Below are 24,892 nucleotides of genomic sequence, written 5' to 3' on the forward strand. Positions count from 1 at the left end.
TTGCTTCTGCAGGAATGCCACCTGGACACGCACCATATTTTTGGGAGGAGCTTTCTGCCGGATGGTTAGTTATACTACTGTTGACTCACTGATTTAGCTTCATCTTGAATTAACTCGCTGCCATGTAAAGCATCCTTCTAAGCTGGGAAAGGTGTTAAGACCTGTGTAGTGCTGTGTGTACCTGACTTTCATTCTTTGTTTCAGGAAGCTCCCAATTAACCAGCTCCTCCTGACCCATCAGTGGCACCAAATCCACTTACAAAAAGCCCTGCCTCCACCTCTCCACCTCTCCACCGCTCTCCCTCAGCCAGCAGCTTCTGTAGGAACGGTCTTCCCACAACACTTTGTTTGCTCCTTTGTTTTAAATGCATTTTCAAGTCACTCCTCCTTGATGTTGACATCCTCTGAGCTAGGGCTGTAACCTTAGACTTAGTCCAATGTATCGTTCGGAAAATGTCACCTTACTGTTTTCACATACTGAATTTACATATGAAAGTTGCCATACCATTAGTACATTGTATAAAGAAAAGGGAACTTGTGCCTCTACCAAGACTAAAGGAACTAGAGTCCACAGGAACAACCTAATTAAAACATTTACTGTATATTGTTTTAATAGATAATTCAAATGTTCTCTGCCATGTTTTAAATATCTATTATATCTATGAAAAGTTACACTATTAACTGAACTGATCGACAGTGTTCAGTGAATGCCTTTTTGAGAGAGCAGGTACCGTAATACTAAAACGAAAGAATTAAAATGACTGTTTCTAGAAGGAGTGAACCGAGTGGAGCATTGTGTTGAAGGTTTGAACAGCACTAGACTGGAGTTTGCTGACAGCAGTTGGTTTTGTGGTTGAGACACTTACCGTGATGTGATACTGTCTCCAGACCTCTGGGCAAGCCTGAGGAGAGAGAAAAACACTTGATATGGTCATCAAATATACAGACAGACATTTACACACTTTTATAGAGTGCACAAAGGAATAAAGCTGATTCTAAGTGGGTTAAGTGACAATTTGACTAACAGGTAAGTGAGTACAGAAAGAGGGCCAAAAGTAAACTGAGAAGCAGGCGATGGTGTCATGTGTTTCCCTCCCTGCCCGTTTAAAACTCTTCCTCCCAGTAAACCTTTATCACCCTGATTTCTCAGCAAAAGCCTGTTTCCCCTCCATGTGTCTCTGTAGTCAGTCACTCAAACAGTCAGTAAGTAAGGCAGTCAGTCGTTTTGTCCCGGTGTGGCTAAAGCATTATCTTTGGGGCTTCGCCACGCTGTTCCATAAGCGTTCTGACATCCTTTCCCAACTGCCGCCACTTCCCACTGGGAAATTGAAAATGCCGCAGTCGCCGCAGGCAACAAGATTTATCTACTTACACACCTACTGAGTGAGAGAGACAGAGACAGAATGAGAGAGAAAGAGAGGAAGATTTAAGCCTGTTCTCTGAAGGCGGCTATGTTTAGCTTTCTCCTGCATACACTAAACAACTTCTTGCAAAAATCTGCATGATATGCAAATTCTTGTCACATTAAAAAGAGGCTTTTTGACCCCAAGTGCTTGTTCAAATCCTAAACTTTAAAGCAGCCTGTAAAGAACGCTAGGCCATTTTTCTGGCTTAATCTGAGCTGAGAGATGGGCAAATATGAATTTCGATAGCTGCTTCTTCCTCCACCTCTCATCTAGCTTTCTTTTCTTCAACACCCCCCCCCACCACCACCACACCCACACCCACTCCCTCCCGTTTGCTCTCTCCCTCCAGACCGCCGGGGTAGTGTGTTGTTGTCGAGGGCGACAGGCGAGGCGAGCGACACACTCGCGCTCCGTCAACCGTCTGTCTTTAATGAGAGACACAGAAAGGCCCAGGGGACAGAGACCCGACTCTCTTTCTCTCTCAAACACACACACTAACACATACAGTATAATTAGTGAGTGTAAAAGAAAAAAGTTATGCGCTCCAAGAAAAGGGTAATTTCAATACCACGCAACTTTGCTGTTGTTTGCAATATGCAAAAGAGAGAAGAAGAACAAGATGGACACAAGGATCGAGAGGAATAGGAGCGAAAGAATGGCTGAAGGGAGAGGGCAAGAAAGAGAGTGAGGGAAAGAAAGAGAGAGAAAATGGGTGGTGTGTGTCCTGGTCTCCCCTCTCCCTCTGGTGTTCACCTGGTTACTCATCCATTACACAGAGCACAGTACATGACTGACTGGCGGAGAGTGAGCGAGAGAGGAAGACAGAACGAGGGAGAGAGAGGGGGAGGGACAGAGGGGGAGAGAGAGTGAGCGAGCAAGGTGGGGGAGACGCAGGCAGGCTCTTACATGCACACAGGGTTTTCCATTCTATGGCATTAGGGTAAATGGGCAAGGTAATGAACGTTGCGGTGGGATAATTGTCATTGATGGTCATTAGATTCACCCTTCAGTGCCAACACACACACACACACACACACACACACACACACACACACACACACACACACACACACACACACACACACACACACACACACACACACACAGGCCCTCAGCTGGAATATGCAGCATGGCAGAGACATAACTAAGCTGTAATTGCTGAAGTGTATCAATTAATGTGAACAGCAGCGTGTGCTGACCCCTGGTCACTCATTATTACTGAGAGAGAAAGTGGGGGAGAGAGGGGGGAGAAACAGGGAGGGAAAAAGGGAGAAATGGAGAAGAGATAAAAGTGGGGTGTATACAGTATATCTCTGTTATAAAGGTGGTTGGTGCGACATCGTGTTTACATTGTGCAGTGATTCGCACTTCTCACTACACGCTGAAGCCTCGCACACACAATGGCTGCGGCCCATTAGCTGTGCTTACTCATACAGTAGCATGAAGTTGACTGAATTCAAAGCTTTATTAGTTCTGCAATACTTCCCTTCTTTTCACAACACAAAGTATGACTTCATATCTGGATTGCTCATTTGCTGTTAATGTTGATTTACATTCAGGTCCTTCCTTATATTTCCAGGGTTTCCTCTGCATTTCGATCAGCTGTGTCTGACTGCATTACCCCTTTCTAACTACATGGCATAGCACAGGTGAGCTATTTAGCCCCACTATAATGTTCTGGAGCCTTAAACACATGTACCTGGTTTGAGCTTGGCCTTCACTTCCAGTTATAAGAAATCTTAATGCAACAATATACAATGATGACATAGTACAATAATGTGTTTCCATCTTTGTGGATATGTTTTGGGGATCTTTTCTGTCTAAACATTACAATTATCCTGTGCACAAACCATTGTCCATAAAAAAAGCATTTCCTGAGTTTGGTGTTGTGGAAGTTGACTGGTCTGCACAGAGCACTGGCCACAGTGCCATCACCTCTGTGATGAACTGGCCTTAAAACACATCGGAGCTCATGCTCACTACTGCTTTTGCGGCTGAATGGGAGCCAATCTCTGCAGCCAGGCTCCAAAATCTCTGTGAGTCTTCCCAGAAGAGTAGAAGCTGTTATAGCATGTGTTACACGTGTGGGTGTGATGTTTGGTGTCCACATACTTTTGGCCATGTGGTGTGTTTGTCCTGATGATGGTAAGTCTGGCTTTATTTCTACATGCCTGCACTTGGGCTCAATTTGTATTTTAATTCCAGACTAATAAAACAGAGCGCTATACTCACATCAAAGAAGTGCCCTGTCATGTTGCAGCGATGGCACTGTTTGTGCCAGTACGCTCTCTCGCTGCAGGACTGGTAGAGGTGCCCAGGCAGGCCACAGTTGTTGCAGTGCTTATTGGGACACTGACTGACCAGGTGGCCTGGGTTGCCACAAAGGAAGCATGGCGACAGCTTCTGCACACACACATACATATACAGACATAACACAGTTAGTCGTTTTTTATACTTGTACTCGTCAGTGTGTATAAGCTGTGCATGTTACTGTGCACTGAGTGGAACTGACTTTGGGCTCGGTGCAGTTCTTGGAGAGATGTCCGTTCTTGTTGCAGTTTCTACACTGAACGTTCTTGTCAGTGTAGTATCTGTTTGACACCCGCTGCACCCCTGTTCTGGCACCCCTGTCTTTGTTATAGATCCCAGCCTGAAACAGACAGTTAGTGCATCATTTACATCAAGTAAAGAATGAGACTTAGTGGACTAAGTTCATCTGACCAGCTCTCTATTTTCCAACTCATTGTGACTGATGAAAAATTGGTTCATGTTGTGTGATAAGAATGTGCTACATCCTCTAATGACAGCAAAATATTATTCTTACAAATAAAATACTGCTTTACTGTATTGTACACTTTGTACAATGCATATATGTATGTATATATATATATATATATACACACACACACGTGTTTTTAGAGAAAAGTGTTAAAGTTACATTTTCTTATGTTATATGTATTACATACTGTAAAGCCACTTACCTCTATGTCCTTGTGAGAGACCAACCAGCTGCCCTCTTCTTCTTCAACATCTGGCAGGACACAGAAATGCATTTTAAAATACAGCAAAAGTACAATAAAAAACATTAACAAATCAAAATGGGAAGATTTTTAAATGATAGAAGATTAGAGTTATGTATTAAGACCTCTTTCTGAGTTGGAATTCATAAGAACCAAGGCGAGCTTATCCATTCCCTAAAGCAAAGAGTGGACCTGGACCCAGTGTGCATGTACAACACTGGTCAGACATGTGTAAACACATTTGAGCAGAACAAAACTCTGCTCAAAAGTGTTACAAGTACGACACATCTAAATCCACAGAAACTAAAGGTGCCTCTTTACTCTCTCAGTATGACAAGAATTGGAAGCAGGATTCAATAAGAACCGGAACTAATAAAAAGTGGATAATATCCAGCCCTATTAAGGAGTCTAAACCCAGAGGAGTAAGTTTAGTTTCCGGTAGGAGAAGGACACACACATACACACACTGAAACTGACACAGTGGCAGCCCAGCACATCTGTATGAGAGTGGCACTAACAGCGCCCTGAGGGAGACCACTGTATTCTCCTCAGGCCCAGAGAACTGTAACTGACATCCAGAAATCGTAACGTTCACACAAACACACACGCACGCACACACACAGAAACACACAGACACGTGTACTCAGCATAAATTATGTGCTGATAGCAACGACCCACACATGCTCACATGCTTTCACAAACACATACAGACACACCCACGCATCGACCCCCACGATTAGCTGGCTGACAGTCTTTAGCCTTTGGACAAACATACAGCCTTGAGCCATAATCAAATATTACAGTCTCCTTTCCACCTCTCTCTTTCTCTCTTTCGTTTTCTGACTCTCTCTCTATCCGGCCCCTTATTGCAATTCTGCTCAGCCCTCCTTCCTTTGCTTTCTCTCTCTCTTTCTCCTTCTCTCTACCTCTCCCCCCTCCACCCGTCTCATCCCCGGGTGTACGGCTGCATGGGGAGGTTATCACCTCTCTTCCCCGTCAAACAAATTAAAATGGCTGCTGTTTGGATGGGGCTTCTTTCTGCCACGACCTTCACCTCCCAAAACACACACACACACCCTTGCAAGCACCTCACCATCATTGTCGTCACACAAAAGCTTGTGACTTCAATTTAGATGATTTTTCTATTATATCATTGTTTGAGCATCCTCTCTGGGTTGATGACTTTGAGCAGATAAAAGCGTTTAAATATCCTTTAGATGGTGGTCTAACTTGAACCACCAGCTTTTTACAGATCCTGAACTGAACACACCAACAGCATAGAACATAGAACATGTACAAACCAAGACAATGTATGCCCTGTTTTTATAAGAAATTAGAAGTTGGTCCATTAAGACTGAATTAGGAAGTGAGTATGTCCGATTCATAATGTGAATTTTAATTTCAGGTGTTGTTTTCTATTAAGATTCATGTAAATTTGAATCAATCGCATTTTCTCCTGGTTCTGAAAAGTACTGGGTGGAGACAGTCAGTAGTTGAGTACATTTTTTTTAAGTGCAAAGCAATGTGCAGTGACTAACCAGAAGCCAAACAGCTACAGGATAGAATTAGAAACATTAACAGCAAACAGACATGATGCAATTGCTCTCAGACATTTTTAACGAAAAGTAACAAAAGAACTAGTGGGTTTGCTTCAGTTTAGGGACATAATTTGCCCAACACAGTTTTACAGAGCGCAACTGTAGCCCTTTCAAAAGAGAAATAATTAACAAATGGTGATAATTCTCCCAAGACAGTGGTATTTTAATGTGTTTGAAGGAGATCTGATGCAACTGTTAAAACGGCTTGTTTATCCTGATTCACTTCCATCATAGAGGCCGTACATCTCCCCAGGGCTCACACAGTAAATAAGTGATTATGAATTTAAAACACATTTGAAATGCATGTTGTCAGGTAACGTACACCACCATCTACTGGAAACTGTCACACTGGAGTAGAGGTTATTCTAGTGTAGTAAGTTTTGGTTAGATTAGTATACAGAACTGAACGGGGAACCTCTGCTGCGCTCACCTACCGTGAACAGACTGGGGGGCCTCTGTGTGACGTGTGTGTGTGTGTGTGTGTGTGTGTGTGTGTGTGTGAGTGTTCGTGCACGCGTAGCTGGTGTTACACAACAACCAGCACCCAGTCAATGGGCAGTTTGAAAAAAGGCAGGGGTGAAAGGGGTGAAAGGTGTGTATGTGCGCGTAGAAGTGCGTCTAAGTGTGTGTGTGTGTGTGTGTGTGTGTGTGTGTGTGTGAGTAGGCGTTAGTGACTCAACGAAAGTCATTCCCAAAGCGTCTCCCGGGGGGACTCCCAAAATAAAGAGCAGGAAGCTTTCCCTTAATCTAAGGGCCCCCCATCTCACCAACACACACACGGATAAAGGGTGAAGCTCTTTGTCACGGCCGAGGAATCAAACACATGGGTGGAGGAGGGTGGGGGGGTGGGGGGTGGAAGAGAGGACGGAGGAGGAAAAGAAGAGCGAGTGGGTGGGGGTCTGTTGTCTGTACACTGGGTGAAAATATGCTAATCAACCTTGAGGCCCTGTTCAAAACCAAACCAGCAGAGCCGCTCGCTTCATCGTGGCCCAACTGATCCGAAGAAGTCTGGAGCTAAATAAGCAGATGGCAGAGGCTTCAACGAGCAGCTGAACGGACTCGAGAGAGGCCTCCGCCATGTTGACTGCAACTGTTCAATTTCAACCAACCTAATGGCGAAGCATTTCTTACCGCTTTCTTAAAAGTCCAATGTTCGTTAAAAGAGAAATATCTGTGCTGGCTCATAGTCTTCTGAACGTAAGAAAGGATATCAGAAGCATGAAACATTTCCACATTTTCTGCGTTCCTTAGCATCCCATTTACACTGAGTTCTGCAGGTTCCACTGATTTTTATTCTCCGGGACAACTCGAACATTATCACATCACTCAGGCGTTGGGGGAAATGCGACACAATGGCGTGGAAGAGGGGGAGACAGAGAAACAGAGGGAGGGAAGGATCAGGGGAGAGAAGGCGACAGATGCTACCTGTCTGTCTCATAGGTACCCTGATTACAAGAAGATGAGGAGGAGAGGGGAGGAGGCTGTGTGCCAGTTCATCAGAGCCGGCAGAACAGAACAAAACAGAGAAATTGTGTGTGTGTGTGTGTGTGCATGTGTGTCTACGTATGCTCTGAATCTGTCCCTTCTACAGTGAGAACAGAACAGAAGTGTACGTGTGGCTAATGAACCATGAACACCCAGCTCTCCTGGGGTGACACACACACACACACACACACACAGAAACAAACAAACACACAAACACACACACACACACAAGAAGTGAATATAAGGGGACCATGGATGACATCCCTCTCATAGGATGAGGTCCAGGCAGGATGGTTTAAGTCTGATTACCCAAGGATGAGACTGAGAATGTCAAGATATGCTCCCAGGCTTCAATGTGGCAGTCTCTGCTGACAACCACCCTTAACTGTAACCATTAACCAGTTCCCTATAATATGTGTGTGTGTGTGTGTGTGTGTGCTACTCTCCCCTCTGTCCAAGCAACATCAAAGCCTTAGACTGGCCTGCCTTGCCTCTATCCCTCTTTCCCTGTCCCGACACTTAAACAGGCATCCCAAGCCAGCCCCCCCATTGTACCACACTGTTGCCCAGGTCCATTAACACACCAACCAGCCCGCGTGTGTGCGTGCGCCCACCCGTCCGCGTGCGCTCTCTCTCTCTCTCACACACACACACACACACACACACACACACACACACACACACACACACACACACACACACACACACACACACACACACACACACACACACACACACACACACACACACACACACACACACAGACACACACACACACACACACACAGAGTGAAAGAGAGGCCTTGTTCCCTAAATGGAGGTTATGTTTGATACTGAAGCGACAGGGCTGGATTAGCAACATTATACATAACAATGGTGAGGGTGGGCGGGAGTGTGCAGGCTGTGTGTGTGTATGTGTGTGTGTGTGTGTTCGAAAAAAAAGTACTTCCTTTGTGACATCACCCTTGCCCTACAGCCTTGCCCTCTCCGAGGTTAAACACACCGAAAGGTTGGCTAAGTCAGACGCACACAACCCCGTAGCTTTCCTACGCTCTTTTGTGTGACAGAAAAGTCTCGCCGAGGGTGTAAAACACAATTGCAAAGAGAGCAGGAGAACAAGTGAGATGAACAAGAACAGTGAGAGGAAGACAGGGAGGGTGGGAGGAGAGGAGAGGAAAGAAGAGGAGAGGAGAGGAGAGAAGAGGAGAGGAGAGGAGAGGAGAGGAGAGGAGAGGAGAGGAGGGTGAAAATGCATGGGTATGGGCCATGGGGCACATTACAACACAACAAAGGAGAAGCTGGCTGAATATCGCCCACTGGACAGCAAAGAGCGTCCAGGTAGAGGAGGACTTAGTGTCTCTGGGAGTAATGGTGGAGGACTGCGAAGGAGTGGGGGAATTTAGGCAGAGAAGATGAAATAATATGCAGAACAAGAAGGAGATAGACACCGCCTGTGTGTGTGTGTGAGTAGATATTTGCCATGCAGGGAATAGATCAATAGCTGTACAGGCCTATTATAGATTAAAGCTGCAGATTTCATTTAGCTTCATTTCATGCCCTTTCTTCACCCGTCTCCACTGATCTCTCTGTTAGACAGACAGAGGGTGAGAGAAAAAGAGAAATGCACTGGATCAACTAAAATAAATGTTTCAGGATAAGGAAAAGATAGAATAAATGAAAAACAATTTGAAGGCTTCACATATAAAAAAAACAACTTGACGATACTGACATTAACTGTTTAAAGACCCTTCTCACTTCTTACTATAACCAATGTGATCCAACGCAACATTGTCTACCTAAGTTAAAAAATACTTTAATTTCAACTGAAAGAGTGGGCAAAGTGGGCAAAATTAAGTAAAATACGAGTTAGAAGTTAATGATAATCAAATCTGATCAAACCGCAGCCACACAGTCATAATATAGTAGATAAACTAAGTTTTTGAGTGTTAAACTCTTTCTAAATAAGGTCTAAAGATGTTTTATTTAACTTAGGTTAGTGAATGTTTAGTTAGGAATATCTAAGGTTGTAGAGAAATACTTTAAAAGAAGATTTGAAACCAAGTCTCCAGGGTCACTGAAGCCCACCAGCCAAAGTAGTTCTGCACCGACCTGAACCTGATACCAGAACCCGGTCCGCACCAGCATATTTAAGACCTGACCCGGCTGAACCCAACTGGTACTAACAAATTTGAGTCTCAAACATGACCCATGGCTTTATTTTTGCTTTATTTAATACACAATAAACTCGCTATCTCTACTTTATGCAGCCACTGGGGGGACAGGCGAGAATTAGCCACATTGCTTCCATTATGCAGTTATTGGTCGTTCGAAAGCTCTGCTGCCAGTCTCGCTACCTACCAGTTATTATTATTATGAGCTGCTGGACAGACAGTCTGTGTCGCACCACATCGTCTAATATGCGTTTGCGTCTGATGATGTAAAGCGCCAACAGACACCTTGTCTGTCTGCTCTTTGCTACAAGTGAATACAACAAAGTGCACCAGCGTTAGTCTCTATATGCCCATACAAATCCTGCAACACCAATGGCATTCACATGCTGGAGAGCTCATACAGTTCAGCACTGTATATATTTTGATTGTCCAATGTCAGGACAGGAGGACAAACTCACTGTGTCAACTCTGACAATTTAAGGGCAATATATTATGTTGAATGGATACTTCTGATAGTTTTACTCTACTGACATCGAAACAGCCATGCAAATGAAAGCTTTGTTGCAACAAATTTAGACTAGTTAATGTCCCGCAGACAGGCCAGACAGGCCATCGTCTAATGAGTGAATTATGCTGCAATAGTGCATCATGCGTGGGTATTTATCCTACTTATTTATTTGACAGTACCATTGGTTAATAGCTTAATTTAGCTGCCAAGGTGTCAAAAGATGAGATGCCTTTGTTTTCTTATAAGTAAATGTGTGAAAGCACCTCCGACATGATCAATAACAATTATATTGTATAATTATTCCTCATGGACCATGATTATTGACTAGGTCTTTCATTTATAAATGCCTTCAAATTGTGAATTTGGCTGCTGAACTTTATAAACAAAATTCATGGGGGTTGAAGAGTGATCACCTCCACCCCTGCAGTGAGTAATCAGAGAGGGCATTTTCATAAAATGCACCAACTTCAAGTTGGCAGCTTTGAAGCATTTTATCGAACGTTATTCGTCTGTCTGAGATGAATCACATCTGTGATGAATGTGTGCCTTCCCCAGTCAGAAGATCCACTTAATATCTTCCGGTGGTGCAAAATAAAGCTCATGCACTTCAGCACCGCAAAAGAAAACACTGCTAATGCAACACAAACGCTAACTTGTCTCTTTCTCTGTTCCTACTGGGCATGGGGTATACCCTTGCAATGCACAGCATTCAAACTTTCATTCTTAATTTATTTTATTTGATATTACAAGGACGACATCAAATGACACACAAAAATGTCATGGACAACACACTGGATCCATAGATTATAAAGGAACGAGTACCAATGTTGGTGCCGACTCTCAGCGAGCACAAGTCAGAGACAAAGAGACAAATTTTTCAATAAATTCAAGCCTGACTACATCTGGCTGCATAATCTACCTTGATTATAGTCCAAGAAGCTTTCCTGAACATTACTTCGACATAACAGACTGGCATAAATATCAAAGACAGGCTTTAAAAGGAGATCCAAAATGATGTTTTGTGATTTTACACAGATTTTTTTCCATTGCAGCTGAGCCAAGCGAAATGTACGCAGATGCCATCACCCTGATCCCTGTTGAATCTGCCTTGTGTTCGGCCATCACATATTTCATCGCAGCCCGTCTCCGATTATCCACCCCCCGTGACAAGCCGAGTGTTCACCCCCTGCCAGCCCGTGCCATCTCCTCCCTTCCTCCTCGCCCCCTTCCACACCATGTTGGCAGCCAGGGCAGGGCAGGTGGCCAAACCTGTCAGTCAAAGCACCGTCGCCACGCGGCAATACCACAGACACCAATTACCACTCAGCAGGGGCGCGGCCTGGCAACCGCATGGCAACCACATGGTCCAATCAGGGTACACAACAACAGGGACCAGAGAAGGCCAAGAAAAGTGAGTGAGTCTATTTGTGTGTGTGCGTGTGTGTGTGTGTGTGTACGGTTATCCAAGTTATCCAAAATCGAGTCAGTGCATGTCTTCGGATTTGACAGGTAGTCATTGTGTCTTTTTAATATCCGTTAGCTGTCTATTTAGTGGAGATTTTCAATTCAAACGCAAAATTTATCTCCATCTATCTGTTGATAATCAGTGGGTCTTATTAAACACATAGTCCTGACTCATGACTGGTCTCACCAATCATGCATCTATGTTTCAAAAAGAGACTGAATCAAAATTTGACTCATTTAATTACCCTAAACATGCTTGGGCAGTTTGTGCCAACAACACATTACAGGACAATAAAAAAAACACTGTACAAGATCTGATTTTTAATTACAGGTTTTTCAACACGTGTGCGCTCTTCTAAAGTGCTTCTTTACCTAACTTTGAGTGCTACATCTTAAGATTTTCCCCTAATAATGAAAAGGTCACTGTCATTGTCATTGTCATTATAATGAAATGGTGAGTCAGTAAATCATAATTTGACTTTGGACCTGGAATTAACCTGGAGGTTAAAGAAACTGATTTAGGGCTGTGAGATCACGGCTTTTGGTCATAAACACATTGTCGTTTCAAAGGAACAAGATAAAACTGTCAGGACCAATTAGTCTGAAAATGTGTCTTTTGTAGAGATACTTTAAGTGAAACCTACATAATGTAATAAAATATATTCATTGAATTTATAGAATTACTTTAATATGAATCCCCCTCATGGGATGGATATTACCAGGATTTACAAAATTAATATATTCCAAAGCATTTTCAAAAAAAACCTTTTTGATTTTGCATAATCATAGATGACTCACGCAGTATAATTTAAAGCAGAGCTGAAACAACTAGTTGATCAATCAAATATTGAAATGCCATTTTTCAAGGATCATTTGCGTCAAACCAAAATTTTTCAGACTTCCAAATTGTAACAATTTGGTGTTTTCCTTTGTCTTGTGTGATAGTAAAGTGAGTATCTTTGGATTTTTTTGTGTTGGATGAACAAAGTATGCAATTTGATTACTTAACCTTGAGTTTAAGGAAATGTCCTAAAATCTTACAGGCTAAACAATAAATAAGTCTTGGCTGCAACTCTAATTTCAGGTTAAACCCCTCTACTTTGAATGAAGACTTTTTACACAGTACAATCAGTCGCAGTCGCTCACATGAGGAAAAAAAGAGATTATATTGTTGTATCAGAAGCAACATGTTTTATTCAATGTGCCCGTCTGTAGGTCTAATATCTGGAGTTTTAACTGAATGCAGTACTAAGGCAGGGCAGCGTACCAGCCAGCAAGTGTTTGCATTTTATGGCTGAAGTCATACTCGTGTACGCGAGCACATAAAATATCGCTGATAAAACTGACCAAATTATTCTGGGAGTCCCTTTTGTCTCCAGCGACGAAACACACTAACACACAAACACAGAGTGTCTGTGAGGGGCAAATATATTTTAATAAAACCAGTGAGTTGCAACCTCAATTTCATTTTGATGAATTTCCTCCTGCGGGAGTGAGCCAGGCAGTGGGCGGGAGGGTGGAAAGGCGGGAGAACGGGAGAGGGTAGTGGGGTGATGGGGGCTGGGAGGCAGATAGAATTTTCATGATTGTTATTTTTGTTATTATACAGCGAGAAAAAGGAGGAAGAAAGGGGGGTAGATAAACGGCGTTGGTTAATCTGAGGCATTTTGCAGAGCGCTCCATTATCGGGCAGGTTGGGCATGTTGAGGGGGTTATTTTTCCGAGGGATCTTTGGCCTCGGTAATTAAGCTCCATTCACCAGGCCCTGTTCCCCAAATTAAAAATTTGTCATTAAGTGGAATTTACCATAATGCCTTTTTATCTGCCGGCGCTTCAGCATGTGTGCACGCATGTGTGTGTGTGTGTGTGTGTGTGTGTGGGAAGGGTAGAGGTGAAGGAGGGGCAACGGGAGAGGGCAACCAATAAGGGGTGGTCACACGCACTTACAAACACACATGAATGCACATGCGCACGCGTGCACACACACACACACACTGAAGAAAAAGGGCAAATTGAAAAACTGAAATAATCCTGGACAGCAGCAAACGCCTGTGTGAGCACACACACACACACACACACACACACACACACACACACACACACACACACACACACACACACACACACACACACACACACACACACACACACACACACACACACACACACACACACACACACACACACACACACACACACACACACACACAATCCTTCAAATCCACAGCCTTTGGGGTAATTAAATAATGGTGCTTTAAAGTTTTAATTTAGATTTGGCTTTTTTCTTCCTCCTCCTACTGTATGCAGCACACAGACACAGGCACACAGACACACACACAGACACAGACACACACACAGACACAGACACACACACAGCCAGTCACAGCAGGTTACAGACCTCATCCAGCGAGATAGCCCTCGATGGGCAGGGTACATTGGAGGAGAGAGTGAATGATTGAAGAGCAGAATCTCTGTCTCTATAGGCTTTATAAAACAATACAATTATTAGTCTTTAATTAGAGCAGGCCCTCTGTGGGACGAGGGACAGACAAAGAACAATAGAGGATTAGAAGAGGAGTTCCTAATATGGCTCTTTTATCGCTTCATTCAAATACAGTTTATAAATGCATCCAGTTGTCTTTTTCACCTGGCAAAGTTGGAAGTTGGGTGGAATGGGAACAATATTAACAATTTTTATTACCTAAGGCTAAAACTAAATATTAAAAATAATGGGGTGCCGTGGTGGCGAAGAGGTTTATGGCTCAGACCATAAACCGCAACATCCCCAGTTCAAATTTGGGCGAGGATCTTTGGAGCATCTCCACAGTCTCTCTCCCCTCATTTCCTGTCATCTCTCTACTGTCGACACTGCAAAAATGCCCCTAAAAAATAATCAAAATATTACAAATTTCTATCTTAGTTTAACAGAAATGAAAGTAGTATCTTAAAATAGCTTATTTTGCAAAACCATCAGTCGAAAAACACAAAAATACTGGTTTGAAATAATTCAAAAACGTATTCATGTGAAGCCGTAACAAGTTTTCTACTTGATAAACCACCGCGACTAGATACAGATTAATAAATTCACTATCATCATTTTTAAGAGGGGAAAGAAAGAGTAGGCTGGCAGTATGATCAATACAGAAGAAAAGGTCTTAAATGAGACAGTGGCAAGACATAGCATTTTCCAGGCAATAGGGGGTTTGTGTGAAAACTATAAAAACTGCACCTGAAAATTCAATGTTAATGTTATGAGGCTAAAATAGGTGAAAAAAAAGAAAAGATAGGGTAGTCAGATGTTACTGGATGTCTAAAAACCAATAATGGTTTGACTATGACTAGTGACTAAGAGAGAACAGCTCACATGCTGGATGTTGATGCTGCAGGATGCAGTGAGTAGGTCCTCACATGTGATGAGGCTGAAACTATATAGTCAAGCTTATACAAAGTCATTCAGCCTTCATTTCTAGTTCTCTAAATGATGATGAATAATGGTATTTACACTGTCTGTACTTGCTGTGGACAACTGAACCCTACTGACACTGGCTATTGTGCAGATACAGGAATACCCCTCTGATTGTCAAGGAAACATCACTCTGAATGCCATCAGAGAGTAAAGGTGGGGTAAGAGGGGTCTTAATGAACAGAGGGGGATCTGGGGGCTGGAGGAAGAAGAGGAAGAGTAGAGGAGGAGGAGGGTGAAAAGGAGGGAGGAGGAGGGGGGGGGGTGGACAGATGGCAGAGGTTATGCCTGGCTGAAAGGGGCAAGGCAGGAGGAGGCTGTTCTGGGTGTTCAGGATACGTGTGTGTGTGTGTGTGTGTGTTTAAGAGGAAACACTTTACCCCCACTTGTCTACATGCAGAGCTCATCCTTAAGAAATCCCTCCATCCCTCCTCTAGTTCCTCTTTCCTCCCTTTTTCTTTGATTTCTTTCCATCAATTTTCCGTGATTCCTAATTCACAGATGTGGACTAAATCCATCTAAATAAAGGTCTTACCAACTTCTCCTTTAATGTCAAATCCAGTTGTTGGCTCAGTTGATTCTGTCTTTGCTGGAGATTCATCTGATTGACAGTTAAAAACTGGTTAAGGTAAACTACAGCAACATGCTGTCAAAATCAGTGTGTGTGTGTGTGTGTGTGTGTGTGTGTGTGTGTGTGTGTGTGTGCCTGTGTCTCCAAAATACAGCGCAGGGAGGAATGGCAAAATAGCAGGGGGAGAGTGGAGAGAGATAGGGGGTCTTATTTACTGTCGTTTAATTTGCTCCCCTCAGCTCCGTCCATCCCTTGGTTTTTCTGACAGGTAATAAAAAGCTGGAGCTTTCCTGACAAGCCCATTTGAATTTGGATTGAATAATATAACTGTAGGGTTTCCCACATAACGCTCTGGCCAAGCGTACAGTGGTGCACAGACACTGGCAGCCCCTCTGCCTGCCAGAGTGTGAGTCTGTGTGTGTGTGTGTGTGTTTGTGTGTGTGTGTGTTTATGGTGCTTATCATTCCACACATGCACGTCCACACACACAAACACACAGGTACTTACGTCATGGTAGTTAATGCATATACAATAACGAATTCTTGCAACTAGCCATCATGCCACTCCCATATGCCTATCTCCAAATCTCTGCCCAACCTCTCGTTCTCTCTTTTCCTTACCCCTCCTCTTCTTTATTCCCTCTTGCTGCTTCTGCACCTCTCCTCTGCTGCCCAAGATCCCTTCATCCCACCTCCTCTTCTCGTCTTACCTCATCCACCAGTCACACTTGCTCTTCACTCCCTCACTCCCTCACTCCCTCCCTCCCCCGTCTGCTCTCGGTAGCTGCTGAAATCCCATTCCCCATGGGGCAGGCTAAATTGAATTGGCGTGTTTATATGAACAACAGGGCCGTTGCTTTAATATACCTTAGAGTTTATGCCTAATGCCTCCCTGCTAATACCGCTGGAGCTTGCCGCCCTCACTCAACACACATCGCTTTTATGGAAGTCATAAAAGAGACAGAATAGCGAGGGATGAGGAGATACTCTGGGAGTGGGCTTGTGTTTCTAAGCAAGAGGGAGAAAGAGAGGAAGAAGGGAGAAGCCTGTTAATACATCTTAACAAGTTTTGTGTTTTACCACATCTCTTGAAGATCATCCTACAGTATTCCCTCACTAGAAACCTTTGCGTGCACGCACACACACACACACACACACATACACGCACACACACGCACACACGCACACACACACACACACACACACACACACATCGTCCCTCCAGTGTGGAGAGTGAATGAAAAGAAAAGAGGAGAGACAGAAAGGGAGGAAGATTTTTTTTAGATTAGTGAGTAATGCTGAATAAATATCCGGAGATTTGGCTGAGGGAGTCAGTCATGCTCGTCGACTTGCAAACATCCTCCATTTTCTCTCTGTCTCCCCCCTTCTTTCTTCCTTTTCTTTCTCTCCCCTGTCCCCTTTCTCTTCTGGCCCTGTGTCAGCCTACAAAAGGCCCACAGTACAAAGGAGAGAAACAGGCCTGAGACACTCAACCCAATTACTATTGATCAGTCTGCACTCAGAGGAGAAAAATGTGCTCACCTGCACACACACGCACACAGCCTTACAAGCACACACACACACATAAATCTGTTTAGATACAGAGAGTCCTGTAAGGTCAGGGACGGTTTTTTTGTTTGCAGCTGATTTGTAAAAAGGAAAATCATGAAACACTACAGGCTACTTCACTTTTACCATTTTGATCTAAGGTACCCAAAATAGAGAGCTGTAACAGCACGTGTGTGTAGTTTAAATTCCATTCATTGTGTTAAAAGTAACGTAGCTACACACAGGAAAAGTGCTAATAAATCTACCTAAACAAGACACTGTTATATCCATTTAGGTCTGGTCCAGGTAGATCTTGTTGCTACTGAGTGACATGCAGCAGTTTAATACAAAGAATTTAGACAAAAAGAAAAAAACAGAAGAAGAAAACCTAAACATACATGTCTTTGGTGCCGCTAGGCAAAAAATATTTCTGTGGGCTATGACAATGTCAAACTATGACACAGTATTACAACAATCAATTGAAACCGTTCAGTACTGACACAGTTTTGCTATTTAATTGTTTTCAATGCTACTATACATTATCTAACTACCATACTACTGCTACTACCATTATTTAACTACTCACTTAATGTTGGACCTGTCAGTACATTTGACACAGATCCTCTTTAATGCAGTGAGATTGTTTCTTTTCATGTACCTAAAATAAAACGTTTCAGTTTTACACCACAGCTGGGATATTTTCTTCAACAGAAAGATTTAGACACATTTTGAAACAGATTCCTAATTGAAGCCTGAATCCTTGAATGCTAGAAATAGAGAAATTGAAAACTGAATAACAATGAAACTGCTTCTATAATCTAGCCTCTATAATAATAATAATGTTTTTTTTATTTGCTGTTGCTGAAAATTAATAATTCAGAACAGAAACAGAAATTCAGAAACATGCCTTTGATCAATCCTACATTTTTAAGTTGGATTATTTCAACCAGTTGGACGAATCAAATTAAATACTACATTTAGCTTCTTACACTGAGAAACGGATTTTTCCATTTACGCCACCAACTTCAATCCTGATAAGACTGTTTACAACTCTTCTTTAAACTACTGCGATAGATGAAAAACAAATATCGTATTAAAGTATTACGTTTTGAATTTTTTAATTCATTTTTATGATAAGTGGAAGTAACGGCTATATATCATATAAAACTGTATAAGAGGAGAACAGGAGCTGTAGGAGACTCTGAGGACATTCTAGCTGATTTGCTAGAAAAGTTTTCAAAGGCCTTCTCGTAGGTGCACGCGCACTCACGCTGAGACACACAAAACAAGTCTCACATTATGGGTGTGATGAACTCTGCATGCTGTCTGGAAGCCTGCGCCAAAATATCAATGACTAAACTCCCCAACGAGTTGGTAACTATCTCTTTTGCTCTGATTTTATCCTCAATAATTAATTTTCTCTCCCAACGCCGACTTCGGCTTTATCGGCTGCTCGCTGCCAGAATCTCAGCTTTCCATTTAACCATAATCCCCTGGATAAAGGGGCGGCCTAGGTGTGCTAATGCACAGGCATGCGTGCACACGGGAGCATGTGCACGAGCAAAGAATTAAAGTTCATTCACAGACACATAATTTTATAAACCAGGTACACAGACGTGAAAGACAGTCAGTCATACTAATTCTTGGCAATTTTTCCGACAAAGGAAACGTACCCCACTGATAATTCCCATTTACCACATTTAGACACATCAAGCCTCTCTGATGGAAGTCTGAAGATGGAGAATGTGGACACAGTGTCTACTGTCAGCTGTGTGACCTCTCAAACAGATCCCAGATACGAGCTGGATTAGCACGGGAACGTCTATGGCATGAATCCTGGCCCTGCGAGGCCGGCATAGCAACAGCCACGTAACCAGGGCTTGGTCTTGTTGTATGGAAGGATGGTTGGCAATGGGAGTGGAGGAATAAAGAGATGGGATGGATGGAGGGAGGGAGGGGTGGAGCCGAAGGGTTAGACGAAGAAAGGTGGAGTGGGAGAATGGATAGAGGCTGAAGCTGATACTGAATTTCTGAGTGTGATCGCTTCAGAAATATGCAAGCGGTCATGTCAATAAATTAACTTCAGCTAATGATTCCTTCCACTATTGATCACGCCAACGCATTCTTTTCTGAAATACACAGGTGTTTCAGACACGGCCTACATCTTGTATGTTGGTTTAAAGGCTGTGAGTGAACTTGAGTCTTATTTAGTGCCAGTTTTAGAGATATGGACGAGGCAGCGGCATCCAACCAGCTTGGCCATGCACTGCCAGTAAAAATCTCCTTCTATAGTTCAGCATGTTCCAGCAATGAGAATAACCTTAAATTGAAAATGTGAGTTTAGAATCCCGATCAATCAGATTTTTTTTTTTTTTTTTTTTTTACATAAACTAGCTATTCTTTCAGGTATGGACCTTTCTCCTATATTTGCATTTCATCAGTTAATAGTTGGCATTTGGCTCCCATGTTGACTGCTTAAGTCTTCCACCAAACACCTAAACCCTTGTATTTAAGGGCCTATTAACTAGCAAGCTCTCAGATCCTAATGGGACTCCTAATTAGAGCTTTACTGAAGGCAGGTGTGATGGAAAGGTCAAACAGTTAAAGCTTACACATGTTGTAAACACACAACGTGTAGGGAGCACTTGCATCGATATATAGCGATGAAACAACACGTAAAAGTCGGTAAAATCAAGTTACAATAAAAGAGAAACAAAAGGGCAAAGAAATCGGCAAAGACAGGAGAAAAAAGATGAAGGGGAAGTGCGTGGGAGAGACAGAAAGAGAAAGAGACGAAGATGAGGGAAGGGCTAGATTGACTGAAATATGGTGAGTGCCAGCCAGGCCAGACCTGGCCCAGCTGGTCTCTGTCTGACGAGTGCCTTAATTAAGAGACATGGGGAGAAGCCTTGGAATGGCCACATACACACTGCCAGCAGCCTCTGGAGAGGAAACTGCTAAACAGGCACACTTGTGTGTCTGTGTGGTGCACTGCCAAGAATCTCACACACACCCCCAAACGCACCCCCCCCCCACACACACACACACACACACACACACGGTCATCCTCTGGGACCTTGTGAAAAACATTGCACAGCTATTATTAGGCAACCCTTTGCATACCAGAGCAAGTGTACCAGCCCTAAATGTGTGCATTTGTGTGTTTGGGGTTCTCCCTCTTATCCTGTTGACTGTTAAACTGAACTTCTGATTCCAAAACAGCTCTCACCTCTACTAGTGCTGACGGCCACAGAAGAGTAGGGAGGAAAAGGGGGAGAAGAACGAGGTGAGGGGAGAAGGGGGGGTGATTTTGTGGATCCATGACTGCCTTTGCTCCCCCTTCACAAACCCGCTCGCCCCTCTTCCTCCTGTTCCTCATCCCAAAAACGTATTAATATTAATACATATCCCTCCAAACCCTTCCCCTCCTCAATCTCCCCACCCAAAAATATCACCACCCTAGGCTACCAGTTAATAAAGCCCTCTCGACGACCCCTCCCAGCCCAAAAAACCAAGGAAAGACAATAAGGGGAAAGTTCTCCGGCCAAATAAAAGAACAGAAATTAATATAGTCCCATGGGACCTCCCTCTGTCCCACTGTCACCCCCCACAATAATTTGATTTCCTATTAAGTGATTGCTTAATTATAATGATTATTATTGGTAATTGTAATTGACATTTTTTTCCTCCGCTACTCTCATCTTCGTCCCTTCCTCCTGACATTCTCCTCAAGTCTTCTTAAAAGACAAGACGGGCAGTGGAAATGCACAAGGGAGCGAAAAACACGGAGAAAAGGTGGTGCAAATCAGGCCAAACTGAATGGCACTCAACTATAAGACATTCAAAATACTGTTATAGTCTCACACTGCCTGCCAGAACATACAATGTGGGATTAAGGTGTCGAGGCTTAGAAGTTTTATTTAATCATACATGAGTGTGTTTTCGTGTGTGTGTGTGTGTGTGTGTGTGTGCATTCGCCTAGATGTCTTATCCTGTAGCTTCAGGGCACAATGTCTGCTGCAGGTCTCCTCAGAAAACAGATTCTTGCTCTCAATGGGATATCCTGGTTAAATAAAGGTTAAAGAAGAAGACAGAGATTCCCGATGCTATCCCCCCTCCACATACACACATTAAACTACAGAGGGGACCCTCTGGTCTCCAGTTTATTACCTCTTCCTCCAGGCTACAGTTACTGAAAACGGGAGGTTGTATGTTTTTGCTTTAAAAAAAAAAAAAAAATCATATTCATTCCTTGAATTTGATGTTAAAATCACAAAAAATATCAAGAACTACAGTTCAACGGCACCACATAAAAACTGTACTGCGTTGAAAACTATTTCATTTAATGTCACATTCTTTCTCTATTCGGAACTAAAGACGGTGAAACTTCGTTCCAGTGGGCCAGGGCACGGTTATTGGGCTCACCTCAGGCGTGGTGAGGCTGACACCGGCTCGCACACACACTCACACTTTTGTCTTTATATGCACACACCTTCACACTCCAACACACATAACATCCAACCTTGCATTGCACCTTCACTTTCTAAAATGATCTCTCATTTCCACAATGCAAAATATTAAACTGTGACTATCAGGGTCCATAATAAACGTCTAACCACTTATAATGTTTTTTAAAACAATCTTCAGTCAAATTCAATCTTAAATCTAAAAGTCATCCATCTACAGAGGGATCTAGATCTCAAGACATACGGCCTGCAGTGTGTGTCTGTAAGTTTAGCCGCAATGTTTCCAACTAGATTATATTTAAATGCTGCACCCTACTCACTCTGAAGAACAAACAGCCGCATTAATACAAATGAGCACCTGCAGCCGAAGCCGCAGATGTCTGTGGGTGTTTTTTAGTCAAAGTTTCCAAGAAAAAAAATAGAGAAATTTTCATACATTATTTTGAAAAAGATGACTTTCAGACAGGATGGCTTGTCCCTTGCAGATGCAGATAAAAGTGGTATAAATAAACGGTACATATCAGCACAAAAGAGAGACATTCAGCAGCAGAAGTAGTGCAGCTGAAATTAGAATATGTCTACAGTAACTAATGTGACCATATGAATGCAACTAGAGGTAAGTAATCAGTAAAAGATTAGTAAAAATTACATGTCATTTTCTATAACTATGTAAAATGTGCCTTTTTTCAGATGTCATATTGTTGAATTTCACATTTGACCAGAATCATGAAGCAAAGGCCAAAGTCAATCCAACGCACACAAATTCACTTCAGAATCAAACCATAATGAAATTAAAATTACTCAAATTACATTAACTTAAAGCTTCAAATCAGCCGATTCCGATGTGGCCGACAGGCTGCCTACCTGAAACAGCTCACAAGATATTCAGCTGTTTCATTCAACTTGAAAAACACAGCGTAGATACCAGATTTGTGATTTTTGCGCGGAGCCACATCAGGTCAAGTGTTATCGGAGAGGATTCGACTGTAAGAACCGCACGCAGACTGTCAGTGTGTGCAGACATCCAGCCGTGTTAGAGCCACTCTGAGATTTTAGGCTGGAGACAAACCGGCCCTGACCGACAGCAACACCGTGGCCGATCCTTTTCAAGGCCTGTCTCATCCACTTTAGCTTACCCACTCTCATCTCTTTCTCCCTCTGTCTGATGCTGAGCCCCGCTGTCTGTCCGTCCGTCCGTCCACCCAGATTTCTTTGGATGTAAAGTGATGCTTCACATTCCTTCTGATTTGATCTGAATTCTTACTGCCTCTATCCTGTCGTTCTTTACTTGTCTACACCAACAATTTTACTCAGCTTTTAGGGAAACGCTGTGGAAACTAGAGGGTCAGGGTCTGAGGTAAGAGAAGACAGTGGATCTGTTCAGGAATGAAAAAGGGCACGTTATGAAACCGTCCTTTGCAGTTATGTATCTATTTTAGCAAAGCACTTATTTAGGTAAGTGAAGGTGCGATCTCGTTTGAAAATCATCCTGCACACTCGCTGTTGAGTGCTTCTAAAAAATTTTAAATCAGTTCTAATGAAACACAAATCTTTCCAATAAGCGACTTACAACCAGAGGCTAAATGTTGATTTTATTTTGACAAATATAAGAAGTCGACTCAGAGTACGTGCTAATGGACATGACTGCTTATGGGGACGAAAGGATTTATCATATTACAAAGAAACTGCCGTTTCATTTACCAGATTACAGTTGTCATTACATTTCAGTGTCCGCTGGCATCAAGTCATTGTTCAATCAAATGATTTTTTAAAATGAAAGCATTGGAGTTTCCACTGAATTTCTGCAATTCATTTTGCATGCGCTAATATTAGGCCTACACAGTAGTCTCATCTTATTTGCATATCCTCTGTAAAAACTGGATAATACGAGTCAAACTATGGCACAGCGATTTCATGGTGTGTGTGTGTGTGTGAGTCTCTGTATGTGTGAGTCTCTGTGTGTGTCTGTGTGTGTGCCTGTTCAAACACACTGTGTGGTAGTGTGGGTGTGGCGTTACACCTCGTGTGGCACTGGGCAGCCAAGATAAGAGCTGATCCTATCCATGCCTCCCATCTGCAGCGCCCGCCCGCCCACCCACACACCCACACACCCACACACCCACACACCCACAACACACACTAACACACAACACACACCGAGTTGTGGTACCCAACATGCCATTGTAATCTCATTTTACAATACCCACAGCCACAAATACACAAAGAAGTCAACTAAATCTATATTTCACTCTGTTCGTACAGTACACTGGCATTTGAGTTAAGATGAAACACACTTCGAAGTATCCAAAGGCCAACTGAGGTCTCAGAGTGCAAGAAGCCACGGGAAAACTAAGGCCTAAAGCTGCGTCACTCAACCACACACACTTATGGCGGTACGGAGTTCAAAACCCTCACACTGCTGCTTTTAACACACATATTTGAGACATTCGAAACAATTTTGTCATGCCTAGGCAATCTGAACAACATGATGAAACTATAAAGAACAACAAAGCTGAGAAGAGAAGAGAAGAGAAGAGAAGAGAAGAGAAGAGAAGAGAAGAGAAGAGAAGAGCTTACCTTCCTCCTCTGTAAGATAGAGAGAGCTAACCTTTGGGTACAAACACACAAACACACTCCCTTCTCTCTAATTCACCAAGACTTTCAATGAAGCACACACACACCCACCAGCCAGACGCTGATGTGATCGGCCACCCCGATAGCGAGCCAGAGCTGACTCTCTAAGCCTCAAACAAAGTTTGGTGTGCACTGACCAAGACCGAGGGGACAAAAAAAAGCAAAGGAAAACTGGGGGGAGCAACAGAGAAAGGAAAAAAAAAAGTGTGACCACTGAGTGAAGTTTAACCACTTACGATTCAAGTTTAGCTTCAGCACACCCCGCCTACACCCCGGATTCATTCACGGGCATGTACACGCACACCTCTCCGGGTGGGAGAGGCACTGAGCTGGATTTTGGGAAGCCCTGCTTTTGCTCTCTTGTTCCATCTGGTTGCTGCTGCATGGCTGCCGGACAGGCAGACGGCCCTCGCTCATCCCCCTTTTCTCTACTATCTTTTCTCTTTTCCTTATCCAATGTCCCTACAGATCCACCCACCAGCAGCTGCCCCTGTACAGCCAGGTGACAGATAGCTGCTCGGGCTGTGTGTGCATGTGTGTCCATGTATTTGATAAAAAA

The 24,892-nt window shown here is 43.2% G+C and overlaps 1 protein-coding gene across 1 annotated transcript in view; it reads right to left on the reverse strand.

Moving 5' to 3' along the window:
- Positions 1-24,892, reverse strand: part of zcchc7 (zinc finger, CCHC domain containing 7) — a 50,906-nt gene that overhangs the window by 17,241 nt on the left and 8,773 nt on the right. The window contains exons 4-7 of the mRNA XM_070828225.1: positions 4,388-4,437; positions 3,919-4,056; positions 3,639-3,809; positions 867-902 (exon numbers count right to left, since the gene is read on the reverse strand). Of these exons, the coding sequence (XP_070684326.1) occupies positions 867-902; positions 3,639-3,809; positions 3,919-4,056; positions 4,388-4,437 (395 nt within the window). The remainder of the gene's footprint in view (positions 1-866; positions 903-3,638; positions 3,810-3,918; positions 4,057-4,387; positions 4,438-24,892) is intronic.

This window comes from Pempheris klunzingeri, chromosome 3, assembly GCF_042242105.1.
Source record: "Pempheris klunzingeri isolate RE-2024b chromosome 3, fPemKlu1.hap1, whole genome shotgun sequence".
Taxonomy (NCBI): Eukaryota; Metazoa; Chordata; class Actinopteri; order Acropomatiformes; family Pempheridae; genus Pempheris; species Pempheris klunzingeri.